The sequence below is a fragment of the Pocillopora verrucosa genome, chromosome 3 (assembly GCF_036669915.1).
Source record: "Pocillopora verrucosa isolate sample1 chromosome 3, ASM3666991v2, whole genome shotgun sequence".
Taxonomy (NCBI): domain Eukaryota; kingdom Metazoa; phylum Cnidaria; class Anthozoa; order Scleractinia; family Pocilloporidae; genus Pocillopora; species Pocillopora verrucosa.
Window position 1 is genome coordinate 4,875,060 of NC_089314.1, and position 16,411 is coordinate 4,891,470.

The window sequence follows — 16,411 nt, forward strand, 5'->3', positions numbered from 1 at the left end:
CGCTTTGCACGCTTTGCATGCTTTGCGAGTCCAATCTACGGCCAAGTTTATTGATATTCCTCAACACTTGAAGATATCCTAATATTCAAGCAACGGGTATTTTGCTCCGCAAGCGGGTCAGGGCAGAGCTAAACACCTAACTTGCAGATAACTGATGAAATTTAACATTTTAAGACCTCTTGTATTGAGCTACTGAAACCTAGTTTGTCTAAGTGGGAACGCAACCAACATTCAACAGGTAATTAACCCATTTATTTTGTAGCTAACGTACTATGACGCAAACAAATGAATAAAGGGGCTGTGTCTTTGGAAGAGTATAAGGGCCTATTTACACGGTACGACTTTGTCGCATGCGACAAGCTTACGACAGGCTTACGACACGAATTGTTTCGTGTAAATCAAACCTACAACTCGCTTACGACTCTTAAGTCATGTCGTAGGCCTGTCGTAAGCTTGTCGCATGCGACAAAGTCGTGCCGTGTAAATAGGCCTTAACAAGGTAATTTAATGACGTAAATTGGCCACCGTTAAGAGTTTCAAAGCTGACGTTCGAGCGTTAGCCCTTCGACAGATTGAATGGAGGAATTGTGGGTTGTGTGTGTATTTTATATGCAGAAAATGGAGTTACGCTGTTGGTAGGAACTTGGTAGCGAAAAAAACAACAATAAATTAGTTGAATTAATTGCGTTCGTTGATATCGTGGGGATTAAGTCTTGATGCCGATTTGATCGATTTTGTAGATTATGTGTTTAATTGAAGACGACCAAAAGTTCATGTTTTTAAAATTAACCCTTTAACTTAGCTTTCAGAAGTGATTAGCATGTAACCTCTCTCTGTAAAATCAATCCATTATCCAGCAACTAGTAATGAGAACACTCAAACTTATCAGGAAGAACTAACACCAAATTCTCCTCAGTAGTTTACAAGGAAATGTCTTGCGGCTGGAGGGGAGAATTAACAATAAGATCTTGGGAGTTTAAGGATTAAGCTAGCTGAGCTATATTTCACTTAATATTCTTATCAAGATAGAGCAGATTAGCTGACAGAACAATAAGGAAATATACTCAAATATGAAATTTTTATTTTGTTTTTTATTTTTTTATTTTCTTTAACAAGTCTTGAAACATCCAGTCAAGTTGTTTATCAAGATTAGATGGGATTGTTGAGCAATTACATGTGTATTCACTTATTTTTTATTTAATTTCTTGATGTGCAATTATTTAACTCACTCTTATTATTGAATATTAGCTGAATATCAAAATAAGTTACATTTCTTGCCAGTTTTAAACTTAACAAATGTTAGCGTCAACTTCTACATTTTGATTAGATCACTCTCAATTTAAACGGCAGAAATGTTTTTATGGTCTGAACATTTGCATTCCCCAGGTTTGAAATCTCAAATGGTTTTTGGACTTTAAAGCTTTTTTAAAAATTTGTTTTAATCTTTTTTTGTTATTGTTATCATAAGTATTATTATTATTATTATTATTATTATTATTTGGAAACAATTTTGGTGTAAATTTTTATCATGCGTTGATCCCAGGCCCCGTGCTCTTGCAGTAGGAGAGAGACTGTGGAGTAGTAAGGATACAACTGACTTAAATGACGCTACAATGCGACCCTAGGAGCACAGGTGTCGTTATGTCAGGTACTGACAACATTACTTTAGTGGCAAGCTCTTAAAATATTTCCTATTTCAATCTCAGAAACGCAATTTTAAAGCATTTTTCTTTTTGCTTCTTTGAAATCGGGAGACATTGATTCAGGCCCCAACCACACCAATGCGTGTTGTTAAGTTTCCGTTTTCGTCTCAAGCCAAACAAAGCAGAATGTTTTCACCCACACGAGCGTTTTCGTTTTGCTTTCAACTGTCCATATAACTGTCCATATAACTGTCAACGGATAGGTCACGCAACAACTGTTTGGAAGTGAGAGAGAACTGAAGTCAGTACCTAGTTCACGAGGCTGAGATAACCGTTTAGCTCCGACATGATTCACTCGACGTGGGTTGCGCGCAAAGCAAACGAGCTTGATCCTGCACGAGATACCGACTCTGAGTGAAATAATGAAGTGTGAATAAGTCTCTCTCATAACTATCTTTCAGGTTGCATATATATATATATTATTGATTACTTTTCTTTGTATATTCTTCCTTCTTTCGTAGACGTAAAATACCTGCAGAGCCTGACGTGAGGTCTCAGTATTGCAGATATGAATGGAGGGTTTAGTTAAATGGTGACTCAAAGACAAACTCTTAACCAGTTGCCACCATGATATTCTCTTGATTACCTCATATTTGTTTGAATTTCGAAGTTAGAGGGACTTAGTCCAACTTGACTATTTTTTCTTGATTTGTATAGGTACAATCCAAATTACTTTTAACGAATCTTAAATTATTACCATACTTCACTGAATAAAGGTGTGGTTTAGAAATGTAGCTTAGTGCGTTTGTGTCAAAAGCTCTTTTGAATTATATCTACCTATCTGTACTACGAAATTTTAAGGATTTCACCTACAGTCGTTACACGTGGGAAATGACTGTATCAGAGCTTCAAACAAACCAAAAAAATTAAAAGCGAAATCCAATCGGTTCGAAGAACTATTGAAGCATTCTTGTTCTTAAATTATTTTAATCGACATTCAAAAGGCAAGTAGAAAGCCCATTTTACCATTAAAAGTAAACGCTCTTGTTCGTTGAGATGTTTGAAATGAACGCAAACTGAAGGAGTACTTACGTTCCAGTTGTAGAAATTAACGCGAATTAGATGCTTAAATTTGTCAAATGGGAGAAACTAACGCAAATAAGACAGATACAAAGTAAAATTGGCATGTCAAATTTCGTGACTCATGAAACGATAATTTCCTGTATTGAGGTTAGAGAAGATGATGGTTCAAGGATCGCTAACAAGTGTACGAGCCGTTAAGGGTTTTCTGAATTCATATTTTGACCCATCTAGATTTATCGATCGTAGCGGAGCTCGCGCGCTTAGCGTAGCCCCATATTATAAGAGTAGTAGTAACCCATCTAGCCGAGAAGATTTAGTTTGGTGTACAAGGTACAAGGTGCTTCCTTTAGCATGTAAGGCCACCTGCGTTACGGGCTTAAATCTAGCATTAACGTAGGTAAAAGGAAGAAGGAGAATATTTTGCACACGCGCGATTTCGTGCGTAACTTTGAAGCCCCATACGTGTGAACTGAGTGCGCCTTACGAAACTAATTCAGACACAAAGTGATAAAGGGCGCATACCCTAATGCCGAGCCTTGAGGCAGCATACCACGAGCACCTAGTTAGGCATTACACGATGGCTTCACGTGGGCTAGTAGATGTGAAGCCGCGCAAGAAAAGAATTTATAACCCGTGTTTTTAGCGGGAAATCATACTGATTAGTTGGTAGTTGAAAACATCATCGATTCTCTGTATTTGAAATTTCTAATCAAAATACAAAGCAACAATACTCATAGCTAAAGCGGCTATCAGCTATGTTGAATAGAAAGAAATCATTTTAATTCAAGTTTCTGGTGAAAGCGTTTAGGGTTAAAATAGGCTGAAACAGAGAGAGCAAGAAGTATTAAGGTGCTAGCGAGTCGGGAAAATGGCAAAGAGAGCGAGAAACAACGCAAAAAGCAGGTCGAAACACGCTAAGAGGAATACCAAAGCGGACATGAGAAGACTAATACAAAACGGCGAATAACTAGCGAAGAGCAACGTGAGAAGGAAAGACAAAGAGCTCCAGAAAACAGACTGAAAAGAGGTCAACAACAAAGAGGAACCAAACTACAAGGGAGCCGAGAAAGGATAGGAAGTAAATTGGGTTTTGTTTGAGCATTCTCCCACGTTAAGGCCCAAATAAATTTAAAAATTTCTAATTAATCGTCGTTTGAAACTGGAAGAATTAAGTGCATGTTCGAGCTGTGATCGTGTATTGAAATGGGGCCTGGTACTGTGCTCACAAGACTGGCTGATAAGCAAATGGTTAGCGTAAATAATTGTTGCTTACAGTTTTCAAATTCAATAGCAGGTTTTTTCATATTATCTGAGTGTTTAAAATTCGTGAATCCGGTTCTGTAACCCGCCTAGATATTTTCTGTTGAATTCATTGAGTTACACCCTCGGAATTTTATAAGTGATTATAAACGATAAATTCGGCACCACAAATAAGGCACTTTTACATTTATCAGTTTACAACTTATGAACCATTTCTGTACCCTGCTTAGAATTTATTTTTTGTTGAGTACTTGAACGATTAATTCGCATCTGCACCACAGCTAATTAAAAGCAAATTTCAAACTTTTCATACGATTTTAGGACTCTCTATTATTTGACATAATTCGTTTTATGGAGTCTTGATTATTTTGTGGCCCTAGAGTGAACAGTTTAAGGCTTTTAAATATTGAGGCCGTCCCACAAAACTATATTTCTATATTTTTTTCCACCTCGCGAGAAGTTGAAACTATAATTTAACACTTGTACGTAGTTTCTAGGACGGAAGCCAGCCATATTGAATACCAAAGCATATACGGAAAGGAGAGGAAGAAACAGTTAACGGTATTCATCGACGTCTTTGACAGTGATTTTTTTTATTGATTCTTTTTTTTCTTTGTTAAGGTTTCCCCGACGCCTTACGCAAAGTCGATGGCAATCGAGAGATTACTGAATTTCCCCGTGAGTTTGATCAGGAGTAGAACCGACACATTCGTCTCTTTTCGATTATGGTGACGCCTGACACCCGTAGGCATTCATTCTAGTTCATTATTATAATAAAGTTCGGATATAACGCGCGCTGTGATCGGTTGAAAGAGCGTGCTCTATGAGAATATAGAGCATAGAGCTGAGCTTAAGCTGTCACGCCATCTGCCAAATTGGACTATAGACTGTGGTTTCGCCTGTTTCGTTTCGTTTCGTTTTGCACGTTAAGGTCGTTTCGTTTTGGTCGTTTCGCTTGTTTCATTTCGGTCATTTCGTTTTGCTGTTATGGGCTTTTAGTACATGTCTAATTTCCTAAACAACTGTGACATGAAGAAGATCCATCCCCTCCCCCACCCCCCTCCCCCCTGTCACTCGAAGGAACAGTGGCATTCTGTCTGGAGATCTGGGAATGAGATCTAATTAAGAGGCTTGGATACCAAAGTTGGTTCACCGTGACCTGTAACGTCACTCATCTAGCAACTCAAAGACGTTTCACGTGTCAGGTCTTTCTTATGACATTCATGTGCATGGAACATACTTGTTCATGAGGAATATTTGACTGTTTCTGTTGCTGGTCGAACTGCTTCCCAATGGATTTAATCATACTCCACCAATTCATAACCTTTTTATCAATTTTGTGTTCGATTCAAAGAACAGATTCTCACGTTCTTTCACATGAGGACGCTCGAAGCGTTAATGATCTACCGGCTCCAGAATCTTTTGTTGATAGTTTGTTCGAGAGATATGGAAAGAATAAATCGGTGATGACTCAGGCAGAGTTCAGCTCTTTGTTGAAAGTACTTAAAGTTGGTTCTATTTCAAGAGAAACCACAAGTTCTGCTGAATTGGCGGAGGAGAATGGAGTGAAAAACGGATATCCTAAGGTAGGCCTTCCATTGAAGCAGCCTGGGATTCTCTTAAATTACTAGTACTTTAGCTATGAAATGTATTGTTTGTGAATCGTAGTCTTCGGTTTTAGCATGAAGTTCTCCAACTTACTTTAAAGATGAATTGCATTTACTATTTTGAAGAAAAGTCCCCTTTTTGTGTCTCCTCTCCGACGATCAAACAATTGAACTCCGCAGTCGTGATTAAATTCTTCGCGATCAATCAAAAGATTAGATCATAAGGAAGTCGTATATTTCAGGAAACTAACCTCATAAAACGAGATGGTCTAACTTGCCTTAATTATCTATAATGTGTTTATGTTTTTAAAAGAAAGACCTTTTCGTGTTCCATCCTCTATGTTCAAACAACTCACGAGGGTAGCTGTAGATCACTGGAAAAATAGAACTGAGGTTACAAATAAGTCATTTAAAGTGGATCTCCTGATAAATATGTGCAGATTTTACGGTTTACAGTTGAAATGTGGTACTAAATCGAAAATTTATCATTTGAGGTTGAAGTTGTTACTAATTATGTTTTAACATGCGGGCTTTGCCTAGGCTTCCCTAGTGTGGCAATGCATTCACACGTGGCATAGACCATTTAATGAAAGTTAAGGTACCGCAGTGATTCTATCTCTTTGCACTGTACACTAATCCTCCTTTAATACATTTGTAGATATAAGTTTGGTTTGGATATAGCCTTTGGAAGATAACTCGTGATTTCAGTAGTCGTGCTTCCACATGACGTGACATTTTGGCTAGTGGATTAATTAGCGCTCTTCAACTTAGGAAACTGCTTTGTTCCGATATTTAATGAGTATCGCTTGAAAAGCCGTTAATGTGAAATCATGAGAGCTACAAATTTACATGAAGTCTCAGTTAAAGTGTATATTTATTTATTTGATTCAAGGTGGTTTTGGATTGAAAAGTTTTAATCGATATTATAGTCAAAACTGCACAAGACTGCACACTAACAATAGGTGATATATGAACCATCTGACTACTACCTTGAGGTGTAATTGTGAAGGTCATGCCCTGATGATGCAAACAAATTTTTTTAAATTTATATTTATGTGGCAGTTTTTGATTGTTAATATTGTCGTTTACTTTGGATCTTAAACTTAGAGACTGTACACTGAACCCTTTCACTTGAAATTCTCCTTACTGTCTTCTATAGAGATCTTAAGGATATTAGTTCAGAGAATTTGATGTGTGATCAACTAATGATCCCCTAATTGATATTTTTCTTGAATCTCATCACTTCTCTGTGTGATATTGTTGGAAGAAATTCTGTCTTGATCACTTGTGGGTAACTGGTGATATCTAATGCAGGGTGATGATTGGTTCAAATGACTTTCTTGAGATTATATTGCATGAGTCATGTGCTGAAGAGTTCAACCTTTTTTTTATTTGTATTTTCACAACAGATTATTACTGGCTCTTATAATTCATATCGCTATGTGAACTTTAAGACTACACACTAGACTGGAAAATTACATTTTGTGTAAAGAATATTATTTCATATGACCTCCTCAAACTTTTGTTCCATAAGTCATGTGCTTACTGGTAAGACACCAATCTTGTACATGTATGTGGCAATCATATCCAAAGGATTTTTGCTTGTGTAGAAATTTTTTTAAAAAGACAGCCTAGTGACAATACTTGCTACATGTTAGTTTTCCTTGTGAACATTATATCAGGTATTCCTTACCAAATATTGCTTGGTCTCATAACTGTTCTTTCAATAATTTTTTTTATCCAATATCTGAACCTTTAGAATTATATTTTCTCAAAAAAAAAAAAAAGACATACAAATACAGATATAAAAAAAAATTAGTTTATTGTTAGCTTAATCAGTTTGAATCACTTGAATTGCGGATTTTTCCTGATGAGAGGAAATCTGGAAAACTCAGAGGAGAGTCCTTGGAGCAAGGATAGGAACTAACAGGAAGCAGGAATTAACCCTTTTACTCCCAAGATCTCAGTAGTAATTCTCCTTACCCTAATTGCCATACAGTTGTTATGATGTTTATTGTTGAATTTAGTAAATGGATTGATCTATAGTCCCCCAATTGATATTTTTTTCTATTTTCATGAATATTCTGCTTGTCTACTTGATATTGTTTGGATATTGTAAGGAGAAGTTCTGTCCTGGTCACTTATGGGACATAAAGGATTAAAGTTGTGCAGCACCCCTGCTCCCCTAATCTCATGGCTATGTGGATAGGTAGAGAGTAAGGAAAATATAAAGAATGAATTACACTTAAAAAGTCTAGAAGAAAATTTCATAAATTTTTCAAACTGTTTCTTTTGGCTGATGCCCTTTTTTTTTCCTTCAGAATTTGTAGAAGCAGGAAAAAAGAAAGGTTTACTTTTTTACACTTTTTCTCTTCATCTAAGAGAATAATGAATCAATTTTTTTTACCTTTCACAATTAAGAAAGAAAGTCTTCCCTCCCCCCCACAAAATGATTTTGTAAGTCTGGGCAAAATGTGTGACATGCTTACAATGTACAGGAGCTTGTGTGAATAATTTTTGTCTTTTCTTGAAGTATTAATAATAATTGCAACTGTACTTTGACATTTTGATATTAATTTTTGTTTCAATCCAGTGCTATTCAGCCAAAGTATTGTTTGAAATCTTTAACGTCAAGTCTATCGGCTTAAGTCCAAGAAGATTTGAAGAAATATGTCCAGCAATAGTTGAACAAATTGAAAGCAAGGCTTGCCTTGCAGAAGGAAATGAAGAAGAGAAAAAAGAGGTGAAGCAAGGAAGGGCTCAAGGTAATTAAGTATCTTGTCTAAAATAATCTTTCTCCAACAAACTTAACTTATGTTTTCATTTTACTTTTTCTCTAAAGATTCTGATAATCAGAGGCAAAAGAGAACATAAATTTAACTGGTTGGAAAAAATTAAAATTGAACAAAGAAGAACCACTTGACTGTTCAACATATACACGAACATACAGATACTGTCACAGTGTGTATATCACACTCTTGCTAAATTTTTAGTCTGAAAATAAGTGTAATTCTGTTAGGAAAATGGCAAGTTTTTGAGGGAAAAATTGGATAGCAGTCTGAAAATTTTTAGCCAAATGTTGTCTTGAATTATTGTTTACTCAGCTGCAGAGAACTGGTTTAGGAAAGCTCTTGGGATACTTTATTTCACCAAAGTAGTGCGCATGATTCAATAAAAGGTGAAACATCTTCACAGAATAGTGAAATATAGCTGCCCCCTCCTTGGAATTCAATAATTGATTACATCCAAACCAGTATTCTTGCGGTGATGCTATGAAAATCAACCAGATGAGGACTAAGTGGAGTTTTCTTTCAAACCAAACTGTTGTTTTACATGTCTTGCTTGACATAAGAGAAAACACTGTTGAAAACATCATGTGAAGGGATTTTTTTTTGTGACAGAAGAAATTTATAATATTCGTCTCTAGGTGGAAATTATTAAAGAGTTATTTTTGCAATTATTTTCTATTGTTTTTTTAAGGCTCATGTCTTATTTTTTTTCAGCCTGGGGATATGGGTTCTTTTCGGTAACAATAATCAGCTGCGCCTCTCTACTTGGAGCCTTTGTTGTTCCATTTATGAACCAATCATTTTATAAGATTCTCTTGTTACTTATGGTATCTCTTGCTGTTGGTGTATTGAGTGGCAGTGGAATCTTTCATCTTATTCCACACGTAAGTGTTAACTACAAAATATCGATATTGATCAGCCTTTGTGCACTGCAATAAAATTGATATTTTTTTACCATTCTTCCCCTGAAAACTTCTATAATGTTGTAACTCTACTTCACTGTTCAAGGTAATCAATTAAAGCATGATTGGTTATAATGATAATGAAGATATAATATATCTTTAAAGAGGAGGCCATCAGCACTACAAATGCTTTTCAATGGGGTCCTTTGAAAATAGAATGTAAAAAATAATTCAACAAAAAAGCTATGAAAATAAAAAATGCAATACAAATAAAAACAAGCCTAAGACAAGCATGTAAAAATTTATTTAGATTCCTTGTAGAAATTGCTGTGATTTTAACAAGAAGAGTTCATTTTATTGTACATTTTCTTCTAACAGACCTTTGGCCTCGGCACTGATGGTGATAAAACATATCTATGGAAGTGTTTGGTGATTGCCTCTGGTGTCTACTTATTCTTTTTCTTGGAATACATCATGAAAATGATTGTCAGGTTCAAGCAGAAGTCTTCATGTGAAAATGAAGAAGGACTGGTATGTCAAATGATGAATATTTAACTTAGCAAATGTTCTGACAATTTTGTTTAATCTGCATGTTTCTTACTTCCAACTGTAAGTGATTCAGGAATGGGTTCTTGGGTTTTAAATGTACTCTATCTCTGTTACACCCTAGGGAGATTGTTAAAGATAGGATTTAGACCTTAGGGTTTAAGTTTTAACAATAAAAGTTCTGATCTACGCAGAAGTTTTATCAAAGCACAGAAACATAAAACTGCGTCATTTAGGCCTTACGTGATAATGTAATATAGTTAAAGGAAGGGAAAACCTGTTTGAGATGAAGGAGTTTAATACTGATGTACATGTGAAAAGAATCTATGTGTAAAATTTTGTAGTCTAGGATTTACCAATAAACTAACTGAGCAAATTACTTGTCATCTTTGCCCTTAAGAATGGTTGTTTTCAGGATTCCAAGCTCATGTTTTCCAATCAAGTCACCATTTGGAAAACTGAAATAGATACCAAAGGTCATAGACACTAAGGGTAAAAATTTTAGTCACCAGGAAGAGGAAAAAGAGTGAAGAAGGACACTCTGTGAAATGTTATATCATCATTAAGACCATAAACACCCAGAATTAAAGACAGCTCAGCATGCTGCATGACTGTCAAACACTGCTCAACAAATTGATACCTTTCACCAAAATAAAGGTGCCAATTTTTATGATACTAATTCCACAGTTTATAGTGCTACTTTTAAGGTTCACTTATCAGTATGATAATGAATGATTTGCAGTCAGTTTCAGCATATTGCAGTTTTGTTGAATGCTGTTGCTTGCTACAAAACTGAGCAAAGAGACATTGTATTGATAACAAATTTTTTTATGGAAAACTTAAAATCTCATTTCCAAGGGAACGGCAACAGCAGTATCAAAGAGTGACCTACCTAGTGCAGGAATCGCTGATGTTCAACTTCAACTCTACAATGTCAACCTAGATGGTCACCATAGTCATGCCATGTGCTTGAGCCAACAGTTACCAGATGTACATGTCTGTGGAAATGGTGCCAAACAAAATGGCACCTCAGAGGATTCTCAGAAGGTTTAATTACATCTTTTTGTGCCTTATTTGTCATAAATTGTTATCATTATTATTTTCATTATTATTACTGATATAACCTACATACATATTCTTGCTTGAAACAGTTTTCTTGAAATTAGATACAGTATTTCCTTGAAGAAGCACCCAGGCATCCATTAAAAATTTCAGTTTAAAGAAGTCATGCTTTTTGAAAGGAGGGCACCTCATTGATTGGGGGTTTATTGAGTTAGCTTAGCAATGAGAACAGATAAGACGCGTGAAGGAACTCTTCAAGGTTGTGGAGATAGAAGTAACTGAAACAGGAAAGAAACTATTGTCCTGTACTGATTCTGCTGCAGTCGAAGCTTAAAATGTTTTGAATAAAGTGGCCAAAGAAACTGGTTTTTCTCGTGTTACTACCATTAAGAAAGCAAGGAAGGTGGGGATGGTAATTTAATTGGGAAAGAGTGATTTTTAGAGCATGAGTGCTTATTCAAGGAAATGTGGTATAAAATAAAAATTATGGCCATCTTTGTTCTAAGCAAGTAACTTATTTACAAATATGCTATTATAACTACTCTGATTATGGTTGTTACTATTATCACCTCTACCATTACAAAGTAAAGCAAGACTAAAGCAATCTTGAACTTCTGTGTAATTTTAGTGCTTGAAAGTGTTTCTGGAAATATGGGAGTTCTTAATGTGAAGTGATATTGTTTATAATGCAGTTTGTTGAAGGGAGTGGCACATCATCACCAAAAAAGAAAGTTGCTCCTGTTGCGTGGATGATTATCATAGGGGATGGACTTCACAACTTTATAGATGGCTTGGCTATTGGTGCATCTTTCTCCAGTTCAACATTTGTTGGCCTCAGCACAGCTCTGGCTATATTCTGTGAAGAATTGCCTCATGAACTAGGTAGTAGTTTATCTCTTTTCTGCATTATAGGTCAATGAACTTCTCTCAGTACTGTTTCATTGTAGAGTTATCCTTAATAAAAAAAAGTACTACAAGAACCCACATTTGAGTGACACTCAAATGGCTGAATGCTAGACTTTTTAAACTTTCCCAAGATTTGCATAATTTGCCAGGAACCCCACATTAGTAGGACTCAAGTAGCCTTTAAAACAACTGCTGTCAGAAACGGTGACTCACCAGCCATCATCAGAGTCACTTTAGATGGGCATCCCTCATGATGATGGTCACATTATGCAATTGATTACCAGCTACAAGCCTTTCCCCTAAAATTATAGCATGTTTTAAAAATGTAGGCTAAGTAAAAGGAGATTTAGCTTTAAATATTAGCCTAACAGCCTCTCATATCATTCTCAAATTTATCCATTAGGGGATTTTGCTGTTCTTCTCAATGCTGGCATGACTTACAAAATGGCCATGGGATTTAACTTCCTTTCAGCATGTGCATGCTATTTAGGACTGATTATTGGACTTTTGCTTGGGTATGCAACATCAGCAGTCAAGTGGATCTATGCCCTTGCTGGAGGAATGTTCATCTACATTGCTTTGGTTGACATGGTAAACACTATGTTCCTTTTAACCCTTTAACTCCCAGATCAAATTTGTAATTCTTCTAAATGTCAACCATACAATTCTTATAATGTTAGTTCAGAGAAGTTAGTATTGGATCAACTTGTTATCCCCAAATTGATATTTTGCTATATTCTTATCACTTATCTGGTTGACAATGTATTAATATTGTTAGGAGAAATTCTGTCTTGGTCACACATGGGAGTTAAAGGGTTAAACTCTTGCAAGCCTTTATTTTTGTAAGCCAGGCTTTTCTGGTTATTTAGGTTGTGTATTGTCTCAAGAATTTGAAATTTGGATGTCCTTGTGGAGAATAGTAATGGAAGGGATGTTTAGGAAGTGTTGGGAAGAGATTAATTTGAATTTTTTTGGAGTTAATTCCTTTAGGGCTGCAGTTCTGAGTAAAATGGGATTTTACTCTGGTTTAACAATCTACTTAAATTATGGGAAGTAGCTACATAAGCCGCCTCTTCCTGATCACCAAGCAAGCATTTCAGATAAAGAGGAAATGGTTTATTTATCCTAAAATATACCAATTTCTGTCAATAGGAAGGGCAAGTCAAAATACAAACCACTGAAAATACCTTGCGATACTACACACCAAAATGTCTTTTAAATTATTTATTATCCAACTGCTTTTCTTCTCTGCCAAGTCTTTCTGCTCATTTCCCATAAGGTGGGAGAGGCAAAGCAGATGGAGAAGAGTAGCGCGCGCAGCGGATTGGTTCAACAGCTTACTTTATTAGCACTGTACCTTCTGCTGTTGTATAATCATATTGAGAGCTCTGTAGCAGAGGATGAGTAACTTGGTTGATCAGTTTTGAGTCTTGATGGGCTCTGTTGTAGCATGCAATTGTGATTTCATGAATAATTTTGATAAGTATGAATTGATGTTACATAATGACAATAAGTACTTGTCTGTGTTAAATAAATATTTACTACGCTCATCATTTTTAACAGTTGGAGGAAGCCTCTGAGATGTCCGTCAAGATTGGTCAAAGTTCCATTCACAAGAATCTCAAGACTTTTGCCCTTCAGAATTTTGGCATGATCTTTGGTTTTTTAGTCATGTTTATTTTGGCTCAGTATGGAGAGGAGATTTCAGTGGTGTAAGATATTTATCACACAATCAATTTTTTTTGGGTGAGCCTGTTTTTTTAAGTCTCGCCAAATATTGATGTTGACTTACAAGAATAACTTGGGGTGCTTAGAGTGAAATTGTTAAGTTTTTAAACTACATGAGTTTTGTACTGAAAATACTAACAAAGTCAGGGTTCTTAAAACCGCGGTTATAATGACTGAAGAGGAAGTTTATTTTGTGGTTGAAATTTATCCCTGTTTCATTTTCAGAGGTTTGTTTATTTGTGCTTGAACATTAAAACGCGTGTAACTGACTGATGAAGAATATAAAATATTAGAAAATGAAAACTGAACCGGGATAAAATTAAATCTCAAAGTATGTTGAGAATTATTGGACACATAATCAGACGTTTCTAGCGGAGGGAATTAAAACGAGGGTCGTAAGCAATCGGAATTGTATCGGCCTTTGTCTGCTTTGCTATAGATGGTCTTACCAAGATATCGCTCAGTGACTGGTTCAGAAAAAAAGACTTACGCTCCTTTCCGGACCAATTAGGTAGTAGTAAAACAATGTATTTTCCCTCACAGCGGTCAGACGTCACGCATGCGCTATTTGATCAGTTTCGGCCAATGTACGCTGAGGAAACAAGAGTAACAATCAATGTTTCGTAAAATTAGCAAAGAAAAAGTGAAACTTTCCCTGAAGTTTACGGAAGGAAACAGTAGTAGTGAAAAGGAAAAGTTGTGCTTTTTCATTCGAACAAAATAATAATTACAGAAAAATTCAGTTAATTTTCTATTTTTGTTTCGAGCTATACCAAGAAATTATAAATTTTGGTTGTTTCAATTTGTCATTTACAAACTGAAAACCAAGCCGCCATTTTGAATGGCTGTTAGCCTTTTCTACATTCTCACATGCGCACACTTTTGACCGTGCTTCCGCGCAAGACGCAGCAGACATACGTAGAGCGCTCCCTTTTTGGGAGAAAGGTGTTGTGTTTAATCACTATTACCCCTTCCACTGTAACCTGGGAAAAGAAACTTTCACCAGCTATTGAACTGATTGAAGGCCTTCTAGCTAACAATTTCATTAATTTTTTTTTAGCTCCATTGGCCTATCGCTAAAGTAATTTTTTTATCGCAAAAAGAATTGTTTTGGAAGGATACGGTAGCCTTGAGCAAATTGTCATTTAGTTTAACCAAAAAAAATTATCAGTGCTTCTAGCTGGGCGTTAGTGTTCTTTGCTTTTCGCAGATACGAGAATCTGCTATTACATTATGAATTTTACAATTTATTTTTATTGATAAGAATAATTGTAACGAATATTTAAACGTTTCTTATGCCTAGTGAAATGTGGAAATTTTATTTGCCAATTACAATTTCAGCCAGGCAATTTTTTGACTTTTTAACCTTGATATGTGATTTTCAGCATTGGTTGTTCTTATTAACCTTAATAATTTCGGATATCGATTCTTTGAATTGCGGTTTATATGTATTTATTGAAGAAAAAACTCTCCATACGAAGTATTTTTTTGTAGAATCAATTGGGGATGTGTGTTCTTTACATTTCTGAAAACTCTAATTCGTGTACTTACTCATTTCACACTATTCGTTATACTATAAGGATTCTTTCTCGAAAGGATAAAATGTCTCAAATCAGTGGAGACTGTCACAGATTGAAGCTTAAGGAAAACACAATAGTTCCTTTCCATATGAAGGAGCGCTTGACTTCAGGCCACGAACTTTAAAACTCGCGAAAATACGCTCCGCCCATCAATTACATACAAATGATTGCTGAAAAATTCTGCAGGGAGACGGGAGCTAAGGGTTGAGGGTGGGGAAGTTATTTGCCTTCGATATACTTACTTAACCCCAAACCTTTACGCATTGTAAATCTAAATTTTACCTTTGTTAAATGAATATGTTACTGAGCAAGTTTATTAAATAATTCTTGTGCACTTTCGAGGAAAAGGTGGGTGGCGTGGCTGGCTTACAAAAACGATTTAAGAGTGAGATATTTCGAACGAGTGAGTGTTAACTTTAAAAAAAAAAAAAAAAAAAAGGGGGAGGTTTTAAAAAGATAAATAAGGGGGCTAAGCTTCTAAAGAAACTGTGGTGCTGCGTTGGTGGGAGAGTGTAACAGTGTAATTGTAATTTGGTATTATGAGTTGATAAGGTAGCGAGGTTTTCAACAGTCGTGCATCACGCTTCTTGTAAGCCGCCCACGCTACGTAAGGCTATTTAGTCTCAAACTTATTATATATAATAGTATATTTAGGGTGTTTTGGTGATTTTTCAGATTTTTCAGATTGATTTATTTTGTCGTGTAATAAAATGAAGTTTTGATCATATAGTATGAGATTTAGTGTTTGTGAAAAGATCCTTAGGCTCCACGAGGAACGTACCCCAGACCTTCGGATTCCGCTGCAGGAGTCTAGGAACAATGTGCGCATCTAGTGAGGGAGCTAAATTATAATAATGATAATGATAACAACAAAACTAGAGAAACAATGTTTGTCAGCACGTTTAACTGAGAGGAGCTATCTAAGAGGGGTTGAATCCCGACTAGGAGAGGTTACTCACTTATTTGGGTGAAATGAGCCGTCAAACGTTCTACAGACAAAACTGTCTTAGGCGGCACCGTATTAGGTGGATACCTTGTATTAAGCGGTGGGTTTTCAAAGTCTGTAATTTTTACCTCTGTTGAGCGGCCGTGGTCTGCCTTTACTGCGTCCCAACTGCCTGTTTGTATTGTCCTTTACCTGTGTTGAACGGTCACTCAAAGCGGGACCACTCAAATAAACTAAGAAGAATCTTTTTTGATGTTTATCTCGCAAAATCAATGTTGGTAGTTTTTTTTTCTTTGAGCGTGTACGCGTACAGGTTCGATCGTATAGCTTTTGGGGGTTTGAGTCTCAACCGTTCATCA

The 16,411-nt window shown here is 36.0% G+C and overlaps 1 protein-coding gene across 1 annotated transcript; it reads left to right on the forward strand.

The window, feature by feature from the left end:
• Positions 1 to 5,174: 5,174 nt before the first annotated feature.
• LOC131796563 (metal cation symporter ZIP14-like) lies at positions 5,175 to 15,831 on the forward strand. The gene is made up of 8 exons (XM_059114162.2): positions 5,175 to 5,572; positions 8,187 to 8,358; positions 9,097 to 9,266; positions 9,663 to 9,815; positions 10,689 to 10,877; positions 11,585 to 11,774; positions 12,202 to 12,389; positions 13,362 to 15,831. The coding sequence occupies exons 1-8, from the start codon at positions 5,279 to 5,281 to the stop codon at positions 13,512 to 13,514; spliced, it is 1,509 nt and encodes a 502-aa protein (XP_058970145.2). The 5' UTR covers positions 5,175 to 5,278; the 3' UTR covers positions 13,515 to 15,831.
• Positions 15,832 to 16,411: the final 580 nt, after the last annotated feature.

Bases quoted from the DNA above. Each gene is read 5' to 3' on its own strand.
- LOC131796563 (XM_059114162.2), top strand. From the start codon at position 5,279: ATGGATTTAATCATACTCCACCAATTCATAACCTTTTTATCAATTTTG. The intron at 10,878-11,584 runs GTTTAATTACAT...TTTATAATGCAG, and splicing joins CCTCAGAGGATTCTCAGAAG to TTTGTTGAAGGGAGTGGCAC. The intron at 12,390-13,361 runs GTAAACACTATG...CATTTTTAACAG, and splicing joins ACATTGCTTTGGTTGACATG to TTGGAGGAAGCCTCTGAGAT.